At 38.8% G+C, this 18,077-nt stretch overlaps 2 protein-coding genes and 1 pseudogene across 4 annotated transcripts; 1 reads left to right on the plus strand and 2 right to left on the minus strand.

Moving 5' to 3' along the window:
- The first annotated feature begins 1,097 nt into the window (after positions 1 to 1,097).
- On the plus strand, positions 1,098 to 10,002 carry LOC120000552 (annotated as a pseudogene).
- A 273-nt stretch (positions 10,003 to 10,275) lies between these two features.
- On the minus strand, positions 10,276 to 13,002 carry LOC120000553 (coiled-coil domain-containing protein 115-like). Of its 2 annotated transcripts, none has more exons than XM_038848677.1 (6): positions 12,757 to 13,002; positions 12,127 to 12,244; positions 11,512 to 11,670; positions 11,211 to 11,257; positions 10,863 to 10,950; positions 10,276 to 10,782 (listed from the first exon to the last, which is right to left on the minus strand). In XM_038848677.1, the coding sequence occupies exons 1-6, from the start codon at positions 12,934 to 12,936 to the stop codon at positions 10,688 to 10,690; spliced, it is 687 nt and encodes a 228-aa protein (XP_038704605.1). In that variant the 5' UTR covers positions 12,937 to 13,002; the 3' UTR covers positions 10,276 to 10,687. The 2 variants fall into 2 exon arrangements, with proteins under 2 accessions (XP_038704605.1, XP_038704604.1); XM_038848676.1 differs by having other exon boundaries at positions 11,211 to 11,260; positions 12,757 to 13,000.
- A 582-nt stretch (positions 13,003 to 13,584) lies between these two features.
- Positions 13,585 to 17,998, minus strand: LOC120000334 (F-box/kelch-repeat protein At5g42350-like). Of its 2 annotated transcripts, XM_038848368.1 has the most exons (3): positions 17,855 to 17,869; positions 17,510 to 17,565; positions 13,585 to 15,828 (listed from the first exon to the last, which is right to left on the minus strand). In XM_038848368.1, exon 3 carries the CDS (start codon positions 15,731 to 15,733, stop codon positions 13,997 to 13,999), a length of 1,737 nt encoding a protein of 578 aa, XP_038704296.1. In that variant the 5' UTR covers positions 15,734 to 15,828; positions 17,510 to 17,565; positions 17,855 to 17,869; the 3' UTR covers positions 13,585 to 13,996. The 2 variants fall into 2 exon arrangements, with proteins under 2 accessions (XP_038704296.1, XP_038704295.1); XM_038848367.1 differs by lacking the exon at positions 17,510 to 17,565 and having other exon boundaries at positions 17,855 to 17,998.
- Between the last annotated feature and the right edge of the window lie 79 nt (positions 17,999 to 18,077).

Consider the following 18,077-nt stretch of genomic DNA (forward strand, 5'->3'; position numbering starts at 1 on the left):
AAGCTTGATGTTGTAAATACATATTTTCCTCTTGTAAATCACTTGGTGAAAACTGATTTGGCATCTACATAGATGAGAACATTGATGTAGTGTCAATTAGTCTTGTATTAAACAGAAGTTATTGAATTTTCCCACATTTGACAAAACCTTTCTAGTACGGGCTACGGAGGGTCTGTCAAATTTGTTTAATTTGCACGACTCTGTAGCTGATCTGTTTCGTTAGTAAAGAGTACTGATCAGTTGTCGAGTGGTCATTACTTATGTTTATGTACCCTATAATAGCTCGGTTTGAACTTCATGGGAATGAATCCCTTGTTGTGATCTGTTGTAGAAAGGCAAGCTGTGCCAAAAACTGCAATTTAGGCTTTGGTGTTTGAGCGACTTTGAAGTAAAGCTGGACTTGTATGAGACCACAACCAGACTATACAAAAACCAAACTATGTGATCAATGTCTGATTTTCTAATGGTTATACATTCTTGTTGGCAGTGAAAAGATTGCAAACCATTCTACTTCCAGGCCTGGTCAGATCCTTGCTACATAACAAGAAACAGCAGCCCTAAAAATTCACTTTGAAAAATAAAGAGTGATATACTGGCCCCGCTCTATTATCTTTCTCATCAGTAAATTGTGCAGAACCACTCTCTATCCATCAGATTACCACTGCTCTGTTTCGCAGTCTCAGCTGCAGGATTAAGAAACCAATATTAAGTTTTGATTTGTCAGAAGCTCTAAAGGTTTACCTGAAGTCGATTAAAAAAGAACGAAAGAAAGAAAGAAAATTGAATTGCTACCTTTGTTTTTGCAGACCTCCAGCCACCCATGTTTTGTTGTGGTGAACATGAAAATCTCACAGTGGAATTTGGGCCAATGGCTCCTTCGAGCATCAGGCTTCAATATCTACTTAGTTCCATCGTTTCTCGAATGATTGGATGGATTACGTAATTGTATCACTGTATGGGTAGCTTCTGCTGCAATTTGGGCTTCATATCCGCGGACCGGAGCCAGTAGTTGTTGAAGCCCAATATGATTAAAAATTAAACTTTCAAAACCAGGAAAAAATGGAATTTGTTGTTTTTATCTCCAAAATTTTCTCCATAATTCGTACCATCTGCCGACCGCACCGCCGGCACCACCTCTTCATCGATCAAAACTGCAGTGTAAATTTGAAGTGTTTGTATTAGGCTGCTTCAACTCTGGGTGAGATTGTTGGGTCGAAGGTTTTGTGGGGGAAGAAGAACAACCATATGCGTGAGAGAGGAGAAGAAAGGAGTCGCAGGTGCTCTTCCTGCATAATTTGTTAATTGTCGTCGGTGGAGAGAGGAGGGAATAGTAAATTGTGGTTGGGCAACCAGAGCTCATGATTTCGTAGTCTGTCCAAAAAGATATTAATGCTTTTGGTGGATTACCGGATCAGATCTATCATTACTGCATACGACGATTACAAGAGGGGCGGAAAAGGGGTGGCATCATAGCTTTCGACGGATCGAGATGGCGGGGCAAAATATGGATCAATTCGAGGTGTTTTTTAAGAGAGCGGATTTGGATGGAGATGGAAAGATTAGTGGACAAGAAGCTGTAGCTTTCTTTCAAGGATCCGGTTTGTCCAAACAAGTCCTCTCTCAGGTCTCTCTCGCTTCTTCTTCTTCTTCTTCACAATTTATTTTCTTTGCAATGATAGTTTGGAATTGGAATGATGGGTGTTTTGCCTTTTCTCTTCTTCGCAGGACTGAAAGTTGAATTAGAAGCTCTTTTGTACTAAATGAAATTAGACGTTATTGTCGTTATAACGTTAAGAATTCTGTTTGGATTATTTGATCTGGTGTTTATTATTCGGATTCTAGGGCAATAGTACTCATAATGCTGATTTGCGATCGTTTTCAGTTGTTGTTTTTCATAATTGTCGAGAACAAGATTCAAATTCTGCAAAAGATGCACTCCCTGTGTAAGTTTGGGTTCTCGGGAGGGAAGCAGAAGCTTATTTTTCTAATGCTTCATGATATGAAGCATGCTGATCAATTTCTTCTATATGTCTGCAGATATGGACACATGCTGATCGGGCCCGAATGGGTTTCCTTGGTCGGGCAGAATTTTACAATGCTCTCAAACTTGTTACGGTGGCACAAAGTAGGCGGGAATTGACACCTGACATTGTTAAGGCTGCGTTATATGGTCCTGCTGCAGCTAAAATTCCACCACCAAAGATCGCTCTTCCTGCCACCCCTGCTAATCAATCAAATTCAATGGCTGCTACATCTGTCCTATCGATGGGTGCGGTTACCCCGCCTGCATCTCAGGATTTTGGTTTTAGAGGACCAGGAGTTCCAAACTCAAGTATGAACCAGCCATATTTTCCTTCCCAGCAAAGTCAGTCCATGAGACCACATCAAGCCATTCCTGCTGGCCGGCCTCCTCTGGGGATTGCAGGTCCTGGAGGTGGTATGGTGGGTCAAGCTAAGGTCATGCCTCCCGGTTCTGCTCCCATTCCGCATCAAGTTATGCCTGCTGCTACTGCTGGTCTTGGCGCCCTTGGCCCAAACGTCTCAAATGATTGGCTCGGTGGAAGGACTGGTGGATCTCCGACTGGACCCGGAGGGGTTAGGCCACCAATGCCCTCAGTTACTCCGCAGCCCCAGAATCTACCTTCAACGACCTCCCAGTCAACAGCACATGATTCAAACGTTTCAGCTGTTTCTGGAAATGGGTTTGCTTCCAATTCATTTTTTGGAGGCGATATGTTTTCTGCAGCTACTTCTACGACAAAACAAGGACCTCCGATGCCGAGCCATTCAGCTAGTAGTGCACCAGCTTCTTCAGCAATTGTTCCAATTTCCAGTGGGGACCAGGCCCAAACTCCAGCGAAGCCTAGGTCACTTGATGCATTGCAAGGTCCTTTTGCAATGCAGCCTTTAGGCAGCCAGCCTCCGCAGGCACCGCCGTCATCGAGTATAGGTCCACAACATTCTGCTCAAAGTATGCCCACCCTTCCCTCTTCTGGTATTTCTGCTGCGACAGCAAATTCTTCTGACAGTTCCCAGCTTCCGTGGCCGAAGATGAAACCATCGGATGTTCAAAAGTATACGAAAGTCTTCATGGGTGTAGATGATGACAGAGATGGAAGGATCACTGGTGAGCAGGCACGGGTTCTGTTTTTGAGTTGGAGGCTACCAATAGGTAAGGTTATTTTCATTGGAAAAGAAAGAGAAACAGCTATTGGATTAATGTGCATTCTATTTCAGGCTTAAACATTACAATTATTTCAGGAACTTGGCAACATTTTACACCAATTAATGGATGAATACCAAAGTTTTTATATGACATCTTTTAGGCAAGTTGTTGCCCATCATCATTACCTTTCCATAGGTGTAGGTCAGGCTATTACTGTGTATTTTCTTGACTGCATAATGTGTATGCATATATGATACTGTAGAATCCTTGTTTTTTTATTATGTAGAATCCATTCCAGGGTATCTTATGCTCCGTTTTTATATTATAGCAAAATTAAGCTCTGTGATCAATAGGGACATTCCTTAGGATGATGAGCATTTTAAGATCCTTGTTTTGTTTGCTGATTCTTATGACCCATAAAGCTCTTATTGGCCTTTTCCAGAGGTCTTAAAGCAGGTGTGGGATCTATCTGATCAGGATAATGATAGTATGCTTTCTTTGAGGGAATTCTGCTTTGCCCTCTATCTGATGGAGCGGTACAAGGAAGGCCGTCCTCTTCCTGCAGCACTTCCAAGTAATATAATGTTTGATGAGACTTTGTCCTCCATGAGACCATGACTAATCAACCCAGAGTTGCTTTTGGAAATGCTGCTTGGGGCTCAAATTCTGGTACTGGTCGAGTGATTTTACTTTTCTCTTCTCAAATCGTGAACCAGGTGGGTTTTTTCTTGATGAAGAGTTGTTCACTCTTTATCACTAGGTTTCAGACAGCAACAGGTGATGGGTGCCCGTCCGATAACCCCCACATCTGGTTTGAGGCCACCACTTCCACCAAATTCTTCTCTGGCTGCTGGTGCAACAATGTCCAATCAACAAAAGAAAGGGGCTGTTCTGGATGATTCTTTTGAAGATCAACTTGCTAATGGCGAGCAGAATTTTACGACTTCAAAGCTTACAGATGGAACGGCAGCGACTGAAAAGGCATAGTTTTTCACCTTTTTAAATTAGCCACTCTATCCATATCCTTTCGGGTCATTTCATACAAAGTTTCTACCTTCTTAACTAATTGAACGTCCTTAAATAGTTAGAGATGAAAAAGCAAAATAAAAGTACTTCTAGTTAACTTCGTGGACTAACCTGAGTCCAGCATTTACTGGAAAAAAGTGAAGTGAACATGATGTTGTGAGGTTGTCTTTCATTCTTTTAAGCCACCCACACTTACTTACCCTTTTGAGGTTTTTTCCCCTAGAAGGTCATTTCCTTGTAGACTTACTGAACACCCTTAAATAGCTTGAGAGATGAAAGCAATTTTGAAAACACTTCATGTCGACTTAACAGATGAATCTGGGTGTCTAATGATTGCTGGAGAATTAAAGTGAGCATGACTTTTTCTTTAATGGTCATAATGATAGAGTCGTGCCCATACACGCTCAGCACCCAAGGCCCAACCGACACCCACCCATATGGGCCGGCTGTACCCAAGGCCTCCCAGCCCATACCAGAAAACCTTGGGTACTAAAGGAGGCCCATACCTCCCCCTATAAACAACATCTTAGCTCCCACATCTTTCGATGTGGGACAATCCTATCAATACCCTCCCCTTCAAGACCAACGCCCACGTTGGTCGAGCACCATGGCCGACCACTCCGGCAGGCGCACCCCCGTTGGTCGAGCACCATGGCCGGCCACTCCGCAGGCACGGTCCCAAGTTGAAGGCACAACAGGATCATGCTTCGATACCATTGATAGAGTCGTGCCCATACACGCTCAGCACCCAAGGCCCAACCGACACCCACCCATATGGGCCGGCTGTACCCAAGGCCTCCCAGCCCATATCAGAAAACCTTGGGTACTAAAGGAGGCCCATACCTCCCCCTATAAACAACATCTTAGCTCCCACATCTTTCGATGTGGGACAATCCTATCACATAACTTTATTGACTGATATAAAACATCCAAAATGGAATGGCCTAGTTCTGAACAATGTCAGCGTTTGGCTTAACTTGTTATGGTTCTCTTGCAACGGTATTGTATTTACTGTTCCAATATGGTTTAGATCGTAGCTAATATTTAATCTTGTGGTTCTTTAACTCATGAATTTAAGGTTATTAGTTATTTGTTATTATTCTGTCTTTTCCTTCCATTATCCTTGTTGTTCTTGGGTTGAGGTATTGAGATATTGTACATTGTCCTCTGGTTATGATTTGTGTATACTACATTTACCCTGCTCCTGTAATGTTCTTCAAGCAATATTAAGGGAAGCATTGACTTGTAGGCTGATGGAAGAGAAAATTTGATTTTGGATTCGAAGGAGAAGATCGAGTTCTATCGCACAAAGATGCAGGAACTTGTAAGTGGTTTCTATGTTCTATATTGCTTTTGGTGTATTCATCTGTAGCAACTCTTTTCTCTGCTCAAAAAAAAAAAAAAAAGAGAAAAAAGAAAAAAAGAGCATGATGCAACACCTGTCAACGTGAGTAAAATATTTGTGTTACAATAAGTAAAGGACATGTTATCTCATCAAAAAGGAGCAAATAAACTTCTTTCTCTTCATATTCGACAAACCGAATGGTCCATGGAGAACAAACAGATATGGCGTCAATGGGGAAGGCAGATGGAGTGACAAGATTACGTGATTGGTTTCACACTGAATGGTCCATGGAGAATGAACAGATATGGGGTCCATGGGGAAGGCATATGGAGTGACAAGATTACGTGATTGGTAATGAAGGGGAACATTGAGGTTGATGGTAAGTGGCGTTTGACAAGAATTTGAGAAGTGGGAGAGAGAATTGGGGTTAATTTGTGACATTTATTTCAGGTGCAAAACGGCTGTGTATAACCAATAATATACAGAAATGAAAAAAGAAAAGAAAACAACATGGAAAAATGAATGTTGCTGATTTGAGAATCATGTACTGGATGTTCAAGAACATGAGGAAGTACATGATACAGAACAGGGTTATTAAGGTTGCTTTGATTGAATATGAGTGAAAATTGTCTAGATGGTATCCAAATCATCTAATATGGTATGAGCAAGTTCAACTTAGAGAGTAGGAGATAAGGACCAGGAGGACGGAGGTTGAAAAGATATGACGGAAGTAAAGGTAGAAGAATATGGATGATATAGGACTACTGAAGGTAAGATTGAGTTGAATCAATGAAACCGTCCCCAAATATTGGAATTAAGGCTTAGATGATGATGATGGTTATCTTGGCGTTGAATTGCTTCTTTTTCGTTCATTGTTTATCAGGTTCTCTATAAAAGCCGATGTGATAACAGACTAAATGAAATTACTGAAAGGGCTTTGGCGGATAAGCGAGAGGTACCTTTTTGTAATTGAAACTGGAGCCTTTTCTGATTTATATCCTACATTGTTTAGCTGATTGGTGTTGGTAAAAATTCGCCTTAACAGGCAGAATTACTGGGTAAGAAGTATGAAGAGAAGTACAAGCAAGTTGCGGAAATAGCATCTAAATTAACCATCGAAGAGGCAACATTTCGGGAAATTCAGGTACTATTAGTATTTTATTTTCCTTCACGGTCTCCTTTAGGAGTAATAAATTCTTTTCCATTATGGAATTAAATCAAGTTGCTATCAAAGTCTTCTTATTTTTAATTCTGTTACCCTTTCAATTGAACATTGAGGAAGGCTCATTTGGTTACCTGTTCATAATTGAGCTACCACTCATTGATATTATTCTGTTCCTAAGCTGCCTGGATTTTCAATACCATTGAGTGTGTGTGGTCTTATATCCTAATTGATGACACAGTTTTACCTTTTCAAATATTGTACTATGATTATGAGTTCTCTTGAAAAACTTTAGGAGAGGAAGATGGAGTTGCATCAAGCAATAACTAAAATGGAAAAAGGTGGCAGTGCAGATGGCATCCTTCAGGTGAACTAGACGAAATAACCTATGCTTGAATCATTAAAGATTTTATATAAACTCGTCTAACACTAACATATCAATCCTATTTTTAGGTCCGTGCTGATCGAATACAATCAGATCTTGAAGAGCTCGTGAGGGTGTTAACAGAGCGTTGCAAGAAGCATGGATTAGATGTTAAATCAACTGCAGTGATTGAGCTTCCATTTGGTATGTTTAGTTCCATTTTTCCATTTCCTATGGCTTCGTGTGACATTGTCTCTATGCTTGTAGTATGCCGAATTTGTATAAACTGGCTTCCTTGTTGAATCCTTTGCATCACTCTTTTCCGATTTAGCATTATGATTTCAGATGAAAATATCAAGCATCTTACGATTCCGTGCCCTTTATCAATTTAAAATTGATACTTGATAATTTGATGTGGTATCAAAGGAACCAATCTCTTATTTATTGTTGGCTTTTTTTTTTATAATCAACCTATTTGTGATGAATTCTGTTCCTTCCTGCTATCGTTAAGTTTTACAAGCATGAGAATGGGGCTCTTTTTTGACGGCCCGTTTAGCACATCTGGACTATATTGCAGTTGCTATAATTCACTATATTTGGTGGTGTTGTTTTAGATAATTGACTTTTCCTCACTCTCAAATTAATTGCTTTTCTTATTGGGATCCATCAATCACCATTTTACATTTATTACTTTTAAGGCTGGCAACCTGGAATTCAAGAGAATGCTGCTGTGTGGGATGAAGAATGGGATAAGTTTGAAGATGAAGGTATGCTCTCTGGTTGCAAAGAAGTATTAACTGTCACCCTTTAACTCTTCGTTTTCATTTTCTCTTCCCATCTGCTTTATGCAGATGCATTGACTCCAGTATTTTGACGAAGATCTTTAATTAATGTCTATGCCACTTATATTATGCTTTCAGGATTTGCCAATGATCTCACTGTGGATGTAAAAAGTATTTCCATTTCTCCAAAATCAAGATCTGCTAATGCTCAGGGGGAAAAGGCTTCCTCAGATGGTAGTCTAACCCCTAATTCTTTGTCAGATGCTGATGGAAAGTCTGGTAACCTTTTTAGTCCCGGGGAACATGCTGTTAAAAGTGAATCTGCATATGCCCATAGTGATGATGAATCATTGAGGAGTCCTGGAAGGAGTGCCCTAGAAAGCCCATCTCAAGGATTTTCTGATGTTTTTGTGAAGAGTACTGAAGCAGATGCAGAAACACATAGGTAGGGGCATTGATTGATTTTTGTGCATTATTTTCTGCGTTGTTTGTGTTGGTCTCTAAAGAACAAGCATCATGGTTTAGTTTTCACTTCCCCCTCTGTTGACAGAAGTTTTGATGAATCATGGGGTGCTGCCTTTGACTCTCCTGATGATACAGACTCCGTATGAGGATTTAACCCATCAAATTCTAAGGTGAAGCCAAACTTATGCTTATTTCTATTGTTTCTGAAACATCATATATATCTAACACAACACTGATGTCCAGTTCAGTGGAAATATTAGTAGATCCTAATGACAATAGCTTCTGCAGGATCTTTCTTGTTTTCACTTTTCAGTATCATATTTGTACATGAATATAAAGAGAATTTTGTTCTGGAAAACATGCAATTTGACAAATGTAGAGGATTTGAGTTGGACACCTTTGGCAATTAGGGTGTACACATGTGGCGTATTATCTGTTGGTTTTATACTTTTATTCAATCAAACCTGGACACATGTTTGTTCGTGGCATAAATATTCATGCCCATGAAATTATGCAAAAACCCTATGTTCCTTGCAGTCTGCACATATTGTCTACTAGCCTACTGTACACATTTGTATGTTTTGTGCATGCATCTATTCATTATTAGCTTTTAATAACTCATCATGATGTTTTTACTATTTAACTGTCGTGCAAAAACTTGATTGTTTTGAAGAACGGGAGGGAATTTCTCCCACCAGAGTATTGCAATCAATGGAATTTATCAAGTATTATGTTAAACAGATGAATGAAGTTGGATGTCCTTTAGACTGTGATTCTCATTGGCAGGACCTGACTGACCTGACTGTGATAAGGGAGAAGATGATCTCTGCAACTTTAAATATTAGGAGCTTATTTTATTACTGATATTGTTTGTGTTTCCCCAACTGTTAGCTGCTGTAATGTGTTTGATGTATTAGTTATCAAAACATCTAGTTGCATATATAGGATATTACCTGTTTATGGTATAAAATCTTATATTTCCACGTTTTCCATTTGACAGGACTCTGATTCTGAGAAGCACAGAGATTTCTTTGGGTCCGGTGATTTTGGTGTAAACACAACAAGAACAGAATCTCCAACTGCAGAAACTGCCTTCCATAAAAAGGGTATATTTTTCGAAGAGTCCGTCCCCGCCTCTCCAGTTTCCAGGTTTAGCAACTCTTCACCAAGATACAGTGAAGCAGGTGATCATTTTGACAGTTTTTCGAGATTTGATTCCTTCAGCATGCATGAAGGTGGATTTTCTTTTCTCCACAGCGCGATAAGTTCAAAAGGTTTGATTCCATAAACAATACCAAAGACTTCGATCGGGGTCATGGATTCTCTTCTTTTGACGAGGCAGACCCGTTTGGCTCTAGTGGCCCATTTAAGGTCTCTTCTGAACATCAATCTCCGAAGAAAGTTTCCCAACATTGGAATGCTTTCTAGCTGTCAAATCTTTTTATCTTCCCCATCCAGTCTTCCCACAGTTCCCCATTTTGTTAATGGTTTGATCCATTGTAGCCATTTTTTGTGTGCTATGTATCTTTGGATGAGAACTGGACGCTGTAAAGTTGTTGGGTATGGCCTGCTATATTAATGATTTAATGTATTGATGTAATATTCTTTTGTTCTATAACCTGCTAGCATGAGTAAAAAAAATAATAGCCCCCTTTTGAGTGTAATTCTGGGCAACCCACTTAGAAATCATCATGAACCGATTTATTCTTCTTCCTTCTGATTTTTGTATTTGTCTCCTGATCTCTGAGTTATAATGAACTATGAAGAAAGAAGGTGAATGTATGTCAAATGTCTCTGTTTTACAGACACTGTTAATGCAAGTTCAGTGACCAACAAGAGGGCAGAAAATACAGTAAACAAAGGCATTAAAAGTATTGAGAACTTCTCAAGCATTTCTAAGTGACCAAAACTTTTAAACTGAGGTTATGTATAGTTTAAATAGTTCGGGTAACGATGCAAAGATCACAAGACCAACATTTCCATGAATTAAACAAAAGGTGAGCCTATGAAAATATCGGAGTGACAGAAGAAACAAGAAAGAAAAAATCAATTGCGCTATTTTAACACACAGATTGTTGGAACTAATGAGATGAATGAACAGAAGTGATCATGAAACAGGTGCAAAGGTTGCAATCTATTCATGCGCAACTACTGCGACGAATCTTCATTGCCATCCGAGTCCATCGTTAGGGAACTCATATCAGCACCCGAATTTGCATTAAAAAGTAATCCATCAGCAATTAAGTAAGGTTGAATGAAAATTATAGCATGCACAACGCAACCCATGATGAGATATTTTGAGGGGTAAAACCAAGGGGGAAAGCATTCAGTATCAGACATTTAAGGTTGCCTGAACACCTAAATGAGGAAAGTTTTTTCATCCCTTGCTGCCTTTTGATCCTCTTTGAACTTGATCATAAGCGTTTAGCATTGATGATTGAATGTTCACTATTTCAACAATGGTCTCCAATGCTGCATGAAAACAGATATCCTCACACAGTTCACCCCCCTGTTCCATAACCTTTAACGGAAATTTTTGCTAAATTACATACCTGTCTCAAATGATGGTTGGACAGCTCGAAGCTTTGGCGAAACTAGAGTTCCAAACATTGAGAGTGATTTGGCTCGTTCCTTTGAAACCTAGGTTATAAAAAAGAGATGAATTTAATGCTTTATTCACAATCGACAGTTAAAGAATGCCATGAGGATATTGACTATGGTGTTTGGTCTACCACACATGGAGAATGATGAACTAAAACATATCAAATACAGTAAAGATGATACCGTGATAGCATTTAAGATGAGCTTAAAATGACAGACTAAAATGGTTACAGTCTGAACAGAAACTGGAATTGCAAAATATTAATAAATGTTTAAAATTGTGTTGTTGAGATGCTTACTTGATTATCAACCTCAAATGTTGCTCCATCCCTGGCTGAGGTTTTACCTTCTTCATGGAAAATGAAAGTGAGATGGAGCCTTTGGAGCAGATATAATATAAAATATGGTTCCAAGATGCAACAGAATATTTATTGCCATTTATTATTATTTTTTCCCGGGACTAGGCGATGAACCTTGTAAGTGATTTAAGAACTGTTCAAGTGCAAGTTGTTTTGCTTGGATCCCTTAAATCTTAATGTTCTGCAATTCTAAGTAATGCATATACCAGATTTTCCACATACAGGAATCATATAACCATACCAAACATTTGGGAACTGCCGTGGTTTTGTGGTTGTTGACTGTCAGATGTCTTAAGCAAATCATCCTCTTTGGATTTCACCTCCTGGGAAGAGCTTTTCTCATTTCCAGAGGACACCCACTTGCACAAGGTGAAGTGTGGTTGCTTTAGCTCGGAGTCAACTGCAAAAGAGCAATCCCGTATGTCAACGGACATGAGTTTTGATTAACACATGCAGGGTACGATTTATGATGCATGAGCTCGTTAGTGCGAGTAAAAGATGACCATGAGAATAATTAATTTTGGACTATTAAGTATTAACGACTATGTGCTATTTAATCTATTGCCAATATAGGGTCTATCTTTCTTGAATTTTAATTTTTTACGACTCACGAGTGACTGCATTGCCCATTTACATGCACAAAAACACTCTTCACTAGTGTCATTTTAGAAATTCTAACAAACCCCTCAGTCCCATATTGAAATGCCCCTTCAATGGCATCCTCACAATGGGGCTATCATCCCATCCAATATACATTGGCCCTACATGACAGAATCTTCTTATTGATTGTGGTATGATGGTATCGCAAAATCATCACATGGTTACTAAAATAGCTAAACAAAGGAAGTAAATCTACCATCATCCTGGGTTACTGTCAATGATGTAGCAGCAGGATGGACTTTGAGATCCAATAAAGCGCCATTGACACGCAATGCGCCCATAGAGTACTTAGCACTTGCTAATTCAAACCATCCCTGCAAAAAGGAGTAAGCTTATCAATTTATGTCCATTATTCATTCTTTTTTACTTAAATTTCAGCAGAATACTAACACAAGTGAATTCTACAATGTCAACAAGAATTAGCTACAGAACCTTTTGGATTCATATAAGATTATACTCTATAGTCTATACCACTATGTCACTGAACCTTTTGGATTCATATTATTCCTAAATACTACCATTCACGTCCTTTCTAGCTCTCCATCTTCTTCCTCTCGAAACATTCCACTTGCATTCTCTCATCTTTTCACACCTCATATTTGTTTCACAACTGCAAAATGACTAACTATTCAAAAGCTACAGGACATGCACCAAAATTACTCTGAGCTTTTCAAAAATTAAACCATGTAAGAGCCAAGAACATCAAAATCAATTAGTCATCGACTACTTCACCAAAGTAAAATCAATCCCATAAAACATGGAAACCCAATTGACATCACCGTCTAAGACGTTAAAGCAAAGGAATATGTTTTATCGCTTATAGCACCTGTCGAAGCGTTGCTGATAAAGAATCCATAAGACCAAGGTAACCGTCCATCGAGTCCAGGAATCGCAAAACATTTTCATCTCCAACTTCTTCTCCTTCTATTACTCCTTGTAGGGGATTTGTTGGTGGTCTCTCGGTCTCGGTTTCGAAGACACCTTGCTTTCCTTCTTGCGCTTCCATTCAGATTCAACCTCAGTATTGATTAACAGACATGGATCACCCAAAGCTGAAGGCTTCACGTCCGGGAGAGCAGCCGTTTTTATTTTTTTAACCTGGGAGAAGCACTGGGCTCAATTCTGGCCCAAGATGTAAACGGACAGGGCCGCGATGGAGCCACTAGTGGGCGGCTCTAAATAATATAGCCGCCCATAAATGTGCAAACTTGCGGCCCAAATGTCTAGACCGTTTATCAACAGATTACGAACAGAACTAGGGCCTGGCAAGCTACTTTTATGGTTTTGGTTAGATATATATGTTTTTTTTCCTTTATTTATTTTAAACTTTTAATATAAGAGACTTTGGCACAGATCTCATCTGGGTCTTTCAATGAAGAAACCCATTTTTCTTCGTTAGCAAAGCAGACTTGAAAATTATTTTACTTGGGTCTCTCTTTAATATTCTGAGTGAATCATTTTACTAGAGACAGGTTACAAGCCCCGTAGGATTTGAATGGATAAACAGGTCTATAACCGATAAGAGAGAACTGTTTACCTGGATTTGTAGAGCTGGTAACGAGAACTGTACTGAACTGAACTAATTCAAACATCAACGTTCTATTTGGCTCATAAGCTGTGAGCAGCTTACCATCGGAGAAGCAAATGGTGAAGATTTGGCATAAAAGGTGAATATGAATTGCCAGATCAACATTCAGCATTCAAGACTCATCATGTACAAGTGGTGAGCAAAACACATAACCATTCAATCTAAAAGGACGAAGCCATCAGATTGGATGAACACAATAGAAGTCCGTCCACATAATCATTAGCAACAATAATATATAGGACTAGAGAGAAATACAGGGTCAATTTACGAACAGCAGCGGTGAAGAATATTACATTGAAAACTACATGAGTAAGCCATACCATACCATACCATACCTCTGTAAGAGCCTGTAGACGGAGAGGCAGTGGCCAATTGCACGAATCAAATATATATTCAATGAATTGAATGTAAAACTCTCCCCACACATTGGATGTGAAGAAAAACTGGAGTTGCCTGCCTGCCTGCCTGCCAAAGACTTTCACAGATGTAGTACAACCATTGATTTTGTCATGCAGGAAGAAGCATCCAATTCAAGAGCCATTTGATTCCTCGAAATATGACTCCAATTTGTCCCCATATCCGACACATTACACATGGTCAGAAAGTCCAATACCTGACCGAATATTTTGAAAATCTCAACCCCAAATATCATATCTCTGTCCGCAACAAATACAGCATTCCAGTCCATTGGGGCATCGGGATGCACTGATACCTCGGTCCAGGTAAGATACATGAGATCTAACTCCCATAATTTTCTAACAGCCTTGTTTCGCCGACCTATTTGACCATCACCTTCACACCAGGAGACAGAAAGCATAAACAGCCTACCATTACATGATACAAGTTTAGGGTAGTATTCATGAATGCGGGGAGGGAATGGCGAAGTCTGGATTCCAATCCAGTAGCCCCTGTCTATGTCATATGACATAAGCTTGTCAGTCTCTGAATAGACATAAAACATCCCGTTACAAATAACCCCAGCACAAACAATTCCAAAATCTATAGGCAACCGCTGGATTTCTGTCCATTTATTTGAAATGGAATCATAAATTTCGGCAGAATCCAGAGGCTCGTCCCAGGAACCAAGACCCCCAACAGCAATCAACACAAACTTCTTGCAACCCTTTGTGCTTGACTGATCATGTTTTTGTCTTGTAAACTTGTGTGACTTTCTGGAGGCTAAGAATGAAGCTTCATAATCCTCAGAAACACTTCTGCACTGACGCCTAAGTGACAGCCGGTGAGGATCCTCATAAACATCTGACACACCGCCAATTCGTGAGCGGTAAAATCGCCTATCTTGTCGATATTGGTGACTTTGAACAACGGAGCAATTTGAGCTGACTTCAGACATTCCTAAAATTGACATTGATCTGGCATACTTCATAGATGCCACTTTACGCCAAGATTTATTTAAAGGGCTGAAAACCAACACCCCTTTATGTGTTTTGCAAGTGCTCCTATCCAGCCTCCCAAAGCTGGTCAAGCTAGAGCAACCTCCAACAATATAAATGTCATCCTGAATACTGGTGACAGAGAACATGAACCTTCCCTTGAGAATATCAGCATCAATCTTATGCCTCTGGTCTTGAGATACATCCAATGCATGTATCTCCCCAGAGCAATAACCATTTTTCACAGTACCAAAAAGGAACAGCCATGGATTGCGATACGAACCTTCACGTCTTATTTGCAAAAATCGAGAAGTGGTAGTCAAATATCTCCATTTCTTGCAAACAAGGCGGGCGGTCATCAGACTCGTCAACGGAAGCCTTACCAAACACATCTCAAGAATATCATCTGGAAGAAAGATGTGCATCCTGCTGTTACGTACAGACTCTTCAAGTTCAAGATATTTCCGGTTATTTCTTTTCCAGAACTCCATTGCATATGAGAAACAAGCCACTCCGGTTTCCTCTGTGCCACAGATAGCCTCATATCCCTTCCCTTCTTCACTTGCACTTGACCTCCTTCTACTACTTGGATTTCCATATTCCTCACCTGTGTCAGTACCTACTTTACAGGCCCCACCCCTACTATACATAGTAAGACATTTGAAAGAAACCCCCCTCAAATCATTGTCTTCCTCCTCTTCACCTCTAGGGGTCTTCTTCCTCAACTTCTGGCTGACACTCCTCACCAGACGTTTTGACACACTCAAAGCCTCAAAATCCTGATGAAGAGGTTCTTCCCCTGAAATTCTCTCAGACAACATTGTGCCTCCTGTTGTCCGCACATTAAAGCCACAACACGTTTCTATCTTGTGACTTGCATCGATTTCTATTGCTCAGAGCACCTTCTATCATTCATCTACAGCAAAGAAACAAGAAAATTTACGATCAAGAATCCCCATTAAAAACCAAAGTACATTTCTTAGAATGGGGCAATCCAAATACTTCATAATTCATATCATTTTCTAACCACCATAGCACTTTCCTTAGTATGGGGCAATTGAAATCATTGTATAAGATTCTAACCAAGTCAAAAAAACCTAGCAATTCACGTTGTACTACTCTCAATGGAACCATTTGATATTTATCCGATAAACCTTTGCTTGAAGACTAAGTGTAGAATAGCACAGATCCACAGCAAGACAAGACAATAAATCATTCCAACCTTGGCAAGATGAAAACATGAGTCACATAAAAGAAAAACAAAAAATATATATAAGATGCGTTATACGAAAAAGGTTTTCGTGGAACAATTGAATAGCCTTGTCAAAAATAATAACAATTCATGAACCATAATATACAAATCAAAATCAAGAAATGATGGCTTATCATATTTCCATATCTATAGCTTTAATTTAACATAGAATCACATACAATTGTAGGATACAATACACGTAAACACTAATAAACACTCTAATCATATAAGGAAATAGAATATAAAACTCTCAAAACATGAAAAATCGCAACATGAAAAATCTCAACATGAAATGTAACATCAATACTGTTGTTCTTACTATTAAGAAAATCATTAATGAATTCAGAGTGGCTATGGACTGAAAGAATCATATTAGTAAAATCAAATTGCAATCAACAGGCATAGTTCATCCAGCTACCTAAACAAAACCATGTGAAAACTAAAAAACAAATATTTTAGAAGAAAGAGAAATGTTTGGTTGAGAAAATCAAATAGAAACCTATAAAGATCCGCATTATCTTCAAAAAGGTCGCATTTTTTATTAACATATATTGATTTTATTTTTTGTTAATTTTAGCGTGTGGGAGAATTCGATTCGAAATCTTAAGCCTCAAAAAGGCAACATACATGCACCCACAACCTTAAATATATGGAAAATTGAACCATGGCTTTTAAAACTTAAAACACTTCAACCTGAGCTATTTGTTGATTGTTACTAATACTGTTCTTCATTAATTATGCATAAAGTAAGTGTTTAAGAGATACAAAATTCAGAATATTGACTCATATTACATCCAGACGTGGTTTACAGCCAAGCAACGGGTAGCATAAGCATATATTCTCCAAATCTTACAATGAAAAACCAAGAAAAAGAGAGACAAGGGAAATCCATTCATTGGGTTGCTAATAGCCTAATACAATCAAATAAATTACTTCAAACAGCTACCCTTAGGACATTCCAGAGAAATCTGTAAACTGCAAACGCCAGGAAAAATATTTATAGAATACAAGTTTCACAGGATAAAACACACCAATCAAATAAGGAAACAAACCAATTTTCAAAAAGTTAACAAATTTCAAAATTGAAACAGTTAGGAATTACAAGAATCGGATATAAAGTACGATGACTTAAAACCAAATGAAATTGAATCATGAGGAGCTTCACAAACTGCATAACACGAACCAAAGAAACAAAGATATTACCAAAACAGTATTTGAGAAAACAAAAGAACCTAGAAAACGAAAGAGATCCATATGGGTGCAGAGAAAATAAAATGGAAATCTTTAAACAGCCATATTAACCTCAAAATTTACATCAAATCACAAACTACTCCCTTATCCATACCTTCTAAGCTGAAAAAACTATCATCAGCATTTGAATTACACATTTCAACCAGACACCTACAAATAATTATTATTATGTTCATGAAATTCGTGAATAGTAAACTGCCATGGGATACAAGAATCAAAATTACAAATCAAAATAAATCCTAACGACATTAACCAAAGAAGAAGCAATAAGCATATATAAGATAAAATTACTGCAAAAAATCACTCAAGATAATTAAAAACGGAGAAAAACACAGAGACAACGACAACAAAGATCCGTTTGGTAGCCGAGAAAATCAAGGAAAATCACAAATTCCTTTCACAATTCAAATAAGCGAGCGTAGAGAGACGAAATGCGAACCCGAATTTGGAATTCTGAGAGGAAAGCACAACGAGAAGATGAAAAATTAAGATCTTCGGGAGAAGTGAGAGAGTAAAGATAAATTATTTAATATATTTACATAATTATTTCAGTTTAAAAAATTTTCAATTAATTAATTGATTATAATAAAATGACCTGGGTGGTTGGTCGGGATGAGTTAGTAAAGCGACGCCGCACTGATTGATTATTAAAAGCGACTGCT

This window comes from Tripterygium wilfordii, chromosome 6 (assembly GCF_013401445.1).
Source record: "Tripterygium wilfordii isolate XIE 37 chromosome 6, ASM1340144v1, whole genome shotgun sequence".
NCBI classification, from domain to species: domain Eukaryota; kingdom Viridiplantae; phylum Streptophyta; class Magnoliopsida; order Celastrales; family Celastraceae; genus Tripterygium; species Tripterygium wilfordii.